General features: G+C 36.2%; 1 protein-coding gene across 4 annotated transcripts in view; it reads left to right on the top strand.

The window, feature by feature from the left end:
- Window positions 1–10000, top strand: part of LOC143037999 (cytochrome P450 2L1-like) — a 79235-nt gene that overhangs the window by 62 nt on the left and 69173 nt on the right. For 3 of the 4 annotated variants that reach the window (XM_076206812.1, XM_076206833.1, XM_076206803.1), the window contains exon 1: window positions 1–143. This exon is cut by the window's left edge. In XM_076206812.1, coding sequence (XP_076062927.1) covers window positions 62–143 — 82 coding nt within the window. In that variant the 5' untranslated portion in view covers window positions 1–61. Of the gene's footprint in view, window positions 144–3496; window positions 3520–10000 lie in introns of those variants that run through there. The other variant, XM_076206822.1, reaches the window with a different exon arrangement.

A 10000-nucleotide genomic window follows, 5' to 3' on the forward strand; every position in this document is an offset into this window, starting at 1 on the left:
CCCCAGTAGGTGCGATCAGTCAGTTGGAGCTTGTCCTCAAAACCGAGTGGATCAGTGAACGATGTGGGCTGAAGTGGTGCTCGGGTTTATCTTCTTGTGGGCCTTGTACCAGGTTTGCAAGAAGCCTGAGGGGCTTCCTCCGGGTAAGTTGCTTGTACTTACCATGTATTACTTTCGGGGACTGAGATGCATTTTTGTGTCGCCTCATTGTGTCTGCACACTAAGCTAGCATGACACTTATTTTGGCTACTTCGTTTGAATAGAAACGACTTCGGTTACAACATTCTAAGCCTTCGTATGAACATCTCAACAGTGTTTCTAACATTCGAATTGGTTTAACTTCTCTAAGAACGTCATTGTATGACGCAAGAATAATTTGACATTTGGAAATTTGAAACCAAAGAAGCAAGTAGCATGCTAGCGAGACATGCCTAGTGTATCGTCACCTTCACTCACTCTCTCTCAAAAAAAGAAAAGAAAAAAGAAAGAAAAAAAAAAGAAACTACTCAGGAGAGGAATGGAGGGAAGGAGTAAAGCTCGTTTCACATGTATCGAGTTTTCGCCGTGCGCCGTCCACGACACGACGTCGTGCTCTCAAATCACCATGGTGTCTATGGACACTTTCATACGTCACGACTACGACCACATGTGATAACATCCATAGACATCCATGGTTATTTGAGGGCGTAATGTCGTGTAGATGACGGCGCACGGCGAAAATTCGATACGTGTGTAACGAGCCTAAGGGCCGTAAATTTTAAACCTTTTACCAGACTTGGGAAACACTACAAAGGATCACAAAGGCGGAGCTTGCCTACAGGAGACCTTTTGGTCCATATCTAGGTCAGATGCAAATAAAAATAATCATAATAATAAAGGAATGAATAAAAACTATGATAATGTAAATAACAAATAAAATACATAAATAAATGCATAGGTATAGTTAAATAATAAACAAACAGGTGAATAGTAAATAATAATAAATTGGAACCGAGGAAGTAAAGGAGAGATCCGAAAAAGATTTGGGTGTAATTAACTCAAACGATTTGTCCTATGACAAACAGATAATCAAAATTGTCGGAGAATCCTACAATTTGCTAAGATCAATAAAAGTGGCATTTACATATTTGGACGAAGAAATGATTAAGAAAATATCGGTCACATTGATAAGGCCTAGACTAGATTTTGCTAAGATCAATAAAAGTGGCATTTACATATTTGGACGAAGAAATGATTTAAAAAATATTGGTCACACTGATAAGGCCTAGACTAGAATATGCGGCGATATTGTGGTCACCCAGTACCAAAAAGAATATAAAGAAAGTAATACATATAATAGAAAACGGAACGTGTGACGTCATGCGAACAGTATGACGTCATAGATCAGCAAACCTGCTAATTATTTGGCCAAAACGATCGATATCATTAAGGCAATGGTGACGTAATCACAAACATCCTGGTCTTGCATTCCCCTAATTGTGGGGTCGAATCCCGCACTCTTCCCCGATTCCCAGCAGAAAGTTACTTGCTCCAGCAGTCCAAGCAAAAGCTCATATTAGGGTAAAGGCTTCGGCCGCAGCTGCTCAGCGCCTCCTGGCGTTGGCTCCTCTACGTGGGTCAGCTTTTGGTCATAATAATTATTATCATTACCTAGTTAGTAAAGTGGACTAGGTTAGTAGTCGCTAGTACTAGCTGCTAGTTAACTTGCCTGGCAAGTAAGTGTAGACACTAGGATAGCTTGGAGGCAAGTTGACTAACTTTGCGTTCACATTGGGCAAGTAGAGGGATAGTTTGCAAGTCACAAGCACTAACGGCTACTAAACTAGCCCCGTGTCAGCAACGAGGCTTAACCATGTGTAATATGGATGATGACGTCAGTTTGTTGACCTCATAAGGGACACTTTAACGATGGGAGGAAGGTGAATATACATGATGATGATCCTGGTGGTGGTGATGATGATGATGATGATAATGATGACGAGAGAGAGATAGCTCCATAACTAATAATAAATGAGAATCAAACAGACAAATGATAACAAAACAAAAACAAATAATATAAAATAAATGATAATCATTACAACATCTTGCATAGGTGTTTATCTAAATGATTCTTAAAGCTTCGAACTGAGCTACATTGCACTGCCTCTGCAGGAAGTTTATTCCATTCATTAACTACACAGTTGGTGAAGTTGTTTCTACCCACTTCCAAACTGAATCTATATACGGACAGTTTGAGACCATTGTTTCTTGTCTGATTCTCATTCAATGTGAAAATTTTGTCACTTTTGATGCTGTCAATTCCCTTTAGAATCTTAAAGACCTGTATCAAGTCACCTCTGAGTCTACGCTTTTTTAGGGATAACAGATTCATATGTTTTAGTCGATTTTCGTATGATTTATTTTTGATATTTGGAATCAGTTTTGTGGCTCGCCGTTGTACTTTTTCCAGTCTGTCAATGTCTTTGATGATATTCGGTGACCATACGGAAATAGAATATTCCAAATGTGGACGAACTAACGATTTATATAGCTTGTTAATAAGTGATAGACTTTTGAAATCAAAAGATCGCGCAATCAGTCCTAGAATCTTATTTGCTTTCTCAGAGGCTGAAATACACTGCTTGGATGATTTGAGGTCGTTACTGATAATTACGCCGAGATCTTTTTCACTATCCACTTTTGTTAACGAATTTCCAAATAACTTGTAATCGTACTGTTATTTTACCTATGTGCATTACCTTGCATTTACTTGTGTTAAATTTCATTAGCCACTTTTCAGACCATTGCTGTAATTGATCTAAATCTTCTTGAATATCTAATTGGTTTGAGTGATCATTTGCCATTCCGCACAGTTATGTATCATCAGCAAATTTGGAAACAGTAGATTTTAGTCCATGATCTATTTAATTTATATATACTATGAATAGAAGTGGTCCAAGAACGGAACCCTGAGGAACTCCACTTCTAACATTTTTCCATCTAGAAGCTTTTCCATTCAAAACAGCTCTTTGTTTTCGATCTTTCAACCAATTACTAGTCTAACTTAATAGGCTACCACTTATTCCGTGTGAAGCTAGTTTAGTAAGTAATCTTTCGTGTGGGACGGTATCAAGAGCTTTTGCAAAGTCTAGATATATTAAATCTATACTGTTTCTTTTGTCATAATTCGAGATAACTGTGTTGTATAATTCGAGTAAGTTGGTCACGCAAGAACGTTTCCGTCTGAAACCATGCTGGCTATCATTTATCAAACGGTTACTTTCTAAATGATGTTTGATAGCATCTCTGATAATAGTTTCCATTATTTTTCCTACGATTGAAGTCAAACTTATAGGCCTATAGTTATTTAGTTTCATTTTGTCACCTTTTTTTAATATGGGAGTAACGTTAGCTAGCTTCTATTCTCTTGGGACATCTCCGGATATGATGGATTTCTTGAAAATAATTTCTAATGGAACGACAATCTCATTTTTCATTTCCTTTAAGATTCTTGCAAGAAGCCTGATGGGCTTCCTCCGGGTAAGTTGCTTGTACTTACCATGTATTACTTTCGGGGACTGAGATGCATTTTTGTGTCGCCTCGTTGTGTCTGCACACTAAGCTAGCATGATACTTATTTTGGCTACTTCGTTTGAGTTGAAACGACTTCGGTTACAACATTCTAGGTTTTCGTATAAACATCTCAACAGTATGTCTAACATTCGAATTGTATGACGCAAGAATAATTTGACATTTGGAAATTTGAAAACAAAAGTAGCAAGTAGCATGCTAGCGAGACATGTCTAGTGTAGCGTCACCTTACTCTCAAGAAAAGAAAGAAAAAAAAAACACTCAGGAGAGGAATGGAAGGAAGGAGTAAAGCTCGTTTCACATGTATCGACTTTTCGCCGTGCGCCGTCCACGACACGACGTCGTGCTCTCATATCACCATGGTGTCTATGGACACTTTCATACGTCACGACTATGACCACATGTGATAGCGTCCATAGACACCCATGGTTATTTGAGGGCATGATGTGTAGATGACGGCGCACGGCGAAAATTCGATACGTGTGAAACGAGCCTAGGGGCCGTAAATTTTAAACCTTTTGCCAGACTTGCGAAACACTTAATTTAGAGAATAGAATTTAATTAACTTTGTTGCCTATACTTATGAAAACTACCGGTAAATTTTGTAGATAAATCAGTAAATAAGAAAAAAATTAACTAGAAAACTAGGTTAAGTTTTATTTCGAATGAAAGTTAACGTTTCTTAGGGTTGGTTGAAAGTGTGTGACCCTAACTACTAAGGGCCGAAGACAAGGTCTGACTACTATAGATAGAAGTATTCAAATGGGTCAAGGGTTTTAACAAGGGTGATGCAGCTAGGTCATCATATTGAGACAGCAGGGCAGGACTTGTAGTAATGAAATTAGATTGGAAAATTTAGGTTTAAGAAGTAAATAGGCAAGAACTGGTTTACCAACAGAGTGGTTAACCAGTGGAATAGACTTAGTAGCCATGTAGTGAGGGCTGAAACAATTAGTTGTTGTACGAGGTTAGATAATTTCATGGATAGGGATGAAAGGTGGTAAGGGATATGGAATTGCCTAGTGTAAGCCTTATGGTCTGTTGCAGTCTCCTCAATCTTATGTTATGTTTTTATGGGGAGTCTTAATGGTAAAAAGGAGACTATACAAAGGGCCAACGTTAATACCCCTTAACGTTACTTACGTGAATATGTCTCCATATTTTTTCCAAAGCTGACGTAGCTCAGAAAAAAATGCTGAAATAAATAAAAAGCTAAGTGAATTAAAAAAAAAAGAACTAATTGAAGTAAGAATTGAAAAATGAGAGGACGAAAAACAAAAATACCACTAATAGTGCGACCTTAAAAAAAGAAGTGAATGAACAAATAAAGGGAATGACCAAGAAAATTGGAGGAAATATAGGAGAGGAAGATTTACAGAAAATCAGGAAAGAATGGAAAAAAGGTCAAGAAGGCGAAAATATAGCCTTTAAAGAAATTGTACAACAACAAATGCAGGAGAATGCCAAAGACACAGTTTTTTCGAGTAATCAAGGAAAAAGAAACTTGGGTTAGAAATACAGTGGATTAAAAAAGTGCACATTATGATAGTATATGGTCTAAAGGAAAAACAGAACCTAGTTAGGTATTTGAGAGAAAAAGAAATAGAAAAAACAAAACAAAAAAACTCCGAAAGCAATAAAAGACGAAGAGCAAGAAATAGAAAAGGAAATAGAATTGCATAGATTCGGACAATACATAAAAGAAAAAATCGATCTCTAAAGATCAAATTAAGGTCACAAATGGTAGCGGAAGGGATATTAGCAAAAACAGGGAAATAAGCAAATAGTGAACATTATAAAAGTATATAGATAAAAAGAGAAATGAATGATGAGGAAAGAGAAAGAGAAAATACACTAAAAAGTGTGGCTAAAAATATAAATAAATAAATAAAGAGAGAGAGAGAGAGAGAGAGAGAGAGAGAGAGAGAGAGAGAGAGAGAAAGAACGGAGACCGATGAAAAGAAGTTCTATTGGAGAGTGTTAGACATGAGGCTGAGAAAATGGTAAATTCAAGAAAAAACGAAAAGAACAGAGAATGAGATGGAAAGGGAAGGATTGATTCCAGGACTAAGTGAACTAAATGATTAGCTGTCAGAAGAAAAAACAGATATAACAGGAATTGTAGAGACAAAATTAAGGAGTCCATTACCTTTAAATAGTGTTGGACAGGGATTTTATAATTACTGGATTAAAAATAGAGAAGAGAAACAGGATGGAGGAGTCATGTTTTTGGATAAGAAAAAGTTAAATGTGATGAAGGTTACAGATGGAGAAAACAGTGTGGAAATGATTATGATAAGAGTTGAAGATAGTGACATGAAAAGTAAAAAGCTTGTCGTGATCTATGTGCCCCAAAAAGCGGGTTCGTAGAAAGAGAGCGATTATTCTCAAATGTTAGAAGATACAAGGCATTCATTAAATAAGATGGTAAAGGATGGAAAAAACGTGGTACTCATGAGAGATTTTAGCTGCATAGAAGTCTATTTGGAAGAGATGACAGTGAAAGGTGGAGAGGATCTATGGGGAAATATATTACTTGATATGACTAGAGAACATACAATGACACAGTGGGTAAAAGAAAATACCAGATGTAGAAATGATAAAGAACCATCGAGACTAAATTTAATATTTACACCAGAACCTGAAATAGCGGATAAAATTGAATACAAGACACCAGTTGAGAAGAGTGGTCACATACTTCTTGATTTTGAACTAAAAGAGGAAATGTATATAGAAAGAAATGAGAAATATAGAAAAGGAAGGCTGGTAAACTTAGAAAATTTGTTCAAAAGGCGAGTTGGGAAAAATTCTATAATGAAGAGACACAAGTGGAAGAAAAAAATATGGATGGTCTTGATGGAAACCTATAATGAAAAAGTGGATGAATATGTACCAAGACAAAAACCAAAAAAGTTGTATATTAAGTGCTGGTTAACAGAAGGTGCAGTGAAACGAAATACAGAAGAGATAAAGCTTGGAAGAGATGAAAAAAAAAAAAAACTGGAAAGTGGCAATTATATATCAACCAAAGGAGTGAATATGTAAAAGTATGCAGGGAGGAAAAAAGAAAAAAAAAAAAAGAAATATGAAAAGACACAATAAAAATATAAGAACCAACCAAACCTATAGATATGTGAACAGTAAAATAAAAAACAAACGAACAGGAAATAATGAAATTGGGCAAAGGGAATATAGAATACAAAGGAGATATAGAAATGTCTGAAGTCATGAGCAAACACTTCAAGTATGTGTTCACTAGAGAAAATATACAGCATTGGGATGAAGGGAGGGATGTGAGACCTCCCCCCTAATGAGGGGAATAATTGTAACACGAAAGGAAATAGTGGATCAAATAATGAACCTTGATGTCAGGAAATAGCACGGCCCGGCTGGAATTGCAAACTGGATACTAAAAGAATGCAAAGAAGAAAAAATAGACAAAATGTATAATGTAATAAGCTGCTCACCCAAAGAATGAAAGATACAGGATGACTGAAAAAATGCAAACATCGTACCGATATATACAGTAAATGAGGAAACAAGGAAGACCCAACAAAATACAGACTGGTCTCCCTTACAAGCACGGTAGCCAAAATTTGTGAAAAAGTAATAAAACATAGATGGAATAAACATACGGAGGAGAACAGTATACTAAATCCGAGAGAATTCGGATTTCGACAGGGAAAGTCATATACCACATATTTGATGTGTTTTTATTCAAGACCAATAGATATAATACAAGAAAGGGACGGCTGGGCTGATTGTGTTTTCCTAGACATACAAAAAACTTTTGATAAAGTACCACACAAAAATTATTAACAAAATTGGAAACCACAGGAGGGATACTTAAATGGATTGAGGATTTCTTGCATGGGAGAAAAATGAGAGTAGTGCTCAGAGATGAGTTCTACTTGGGAAAAGGAGATTAGTGAAGTTACACAGGGGTCAGAATTGGCTCCGATAATTTTTTATACTTATGTAAGTGACATGGATGAGGGTGTGGAATGTTAATGAGCTTTTTTTTTTTTTGCTGATGACACAAAATTGTCGAGGAAAGTGAGTACTGAAACAGATTGTGAGTCGCTGCAGAGAGATCTGAACAAGATCTGGGAATGGAGTCAGAAGTGGGAAGTGAACTTCAACATTAAGAAATGTAGCATAATGGAATTTGGAAAAAAAAGAATATCAGGACAATATAAAATCGGTACAGAGCAAGTAAAGAAAGTGGAATCTGAAAAAGACCTGAGAGTAATCATTACAAACGACATGTCCCCTGATAAACAGTTAAACAAAATTGTCGGAGAAACTTACAATTTGCTATGATCAATAAAGATGACTTTTACCTACTTGGACAAAGAAATGGTGAAGATAATACTGGTCACATACACTAATAAGGCCAAGGCTGGACTACTCAGCGACACTATGGTCACCCAGTAACAAAAAGAATATAAAGAAAATTGAAAGAATCCAAAGAGCAACTACGAAGATGGCTCCAACACTTTCAAAACTGTCATATGAGGAGACATTGTCAAAACTAGAATCACCAATATTGGAACAAAGAAGAAAAAGAGGTGACTTGTTGACCATCTGTAGAATCATATGAGGCATGGAAGTCCATGGTAGAGAAGACTTACTAAATTGGGATAAAAAAATACAAGAGGACATGAAAGGAAGCTCAAAAAAGAGAGTTACAAGAGAGAACTGATAAGAACAGCATTCCACACAGAGTGGTGGATATATGGAACAAATTGGACGAAAAAATAGTGTATGCAAAAATCATACACGAATTTAAGAGCAAATTAGACAGTGCGAGATACAGAGACGGGACACCTCAAGCGTAGCTCCTCTTCCCATAAGATACAACTAGGTGAATAGGCGAAAATAAAAAGATCCATATATTTTGATCAGCAGATGTGACTGAAGAGGATCACAGATAGTGATCGAATCCCGCCCAGAGCTGACGGTCAACTTGAATATTCAAATTATTTTAGCTCGGTATTCGTAAACGAAACACCTCAAAGTAAATTTCAAACTGAAACCTGTGAAAAGTCTGGGGTAAACTTACTCACTACGGTAAATATAACAAAAGAAAAAATTAAAAGGTGTATACACAAACTCAAAGTTAATAAAACACCAGGGCCTGACGGTTGGCATCCAAGAATCTTAAAGGAAATGAAAAATGAGATTGTTATTCCATTAGAAATTATTTTCAAGAAATCCATCATATCCGGAGATGTCCCAAGAGAATAGAAGCTAGCTAACGTTACTCCCATATTAAAAAAAGGTGACAAAAAGAAACCAAATAACTATAGGCCTATAAGTTTGACTTTAATCGTAGGAAAAATAATGGAAACTATCATCAGAGATGCTATCGAACATCATTTAGAAAGTAACCGTTTGATAAATGATAGCCAGCATGGTTTCAGACGGAAACGTTCTTGCGTGACCAACTTACTCGAATTATACAACACAGTTATCTCGAATTATGACAAAAGAAACAATATAGATTTAATATATCTAGACTTTGCAAAAGCTTTTGATACCGTCCCACACGAAAGACTACTTACTAAACTAGCTTTGCATGGAATAAGTGGTAGCCTATTAGGTTGGACTAGTAATTGGTTGAATGGTCGAAAACAGAGAGTTGTTTTAAATGGAAAAACTTCTGGATGGAAAAGTGTTGCAAGTGGAGTTCCTCAGGGTTCCGTTCTTGGACCACTTCTATTCATAGTATATATAAATGATATAGACCATGGACTAAAATCTACTGTTTCCAAATTTGTTGATGATACAAAACTGTGCGGAGTGGCAAATGATCACTCAAACCAATTAGATATTCAAAAAGATTTAGACCAATTACAGAAATGGTCTTAAAAGTGGCTAATGAAATTTAACACAAGTAAATGCAAGGTAATGCACATAGGTAAAAATAACAGTAAGTACGATTACAAGTTATTTGGAAATTCGTTAACAAAAGTGGATAGTGAAAAAGATCTCGGCGTAATTATCAGTAACGACCTCAAATCATCCAAGCAATGTATTTCAGCCTCTGAGAAAGCAAATAAGATTCTGGGACTGATTGCGCGATCTTTTGATTTCAAAAGTCCATCACTCATTAACAAGCTATATAAATCGTTAGATCGTCCACATTTGGAATATGCTGTTTCCGTATGGTCACCGAATCTCATTAAAGACATTGACAGACTGGAAAAAGTACAACGGCGAGCCACAAAACTGATTCCAAATATCAAAAATAAATCATACGAAAATCGACTAAAGCACATGAATCTGTTATCCCTAAAAAAGCGTAGACTCAGAGGTGACTTGATACAGGTCTTTAAGATTTTAAAGGGAATTGACAACATCAAAAGTGACCAAATTTTCACATTGAATGAGAATCAGACAAGAAACAATGGTCTCAAACTGTCCG

Source organism: Oratosquilla oratoria, chromosome 2, assembly GCF_046742065.1.
Source record: "Oratosquilla oratoria isolate Oo_2021 chromosome 2, ASM4674206v1, whole genome shotgun sequence".
Taxonomy (NCBI): domain Eukaryota; kingdom Metazoa; phylum Arthropoda; class Malacostraca; order Stomatopoda; family Squillidae; genus Oratosquilla; species Oratosquilla oratoria.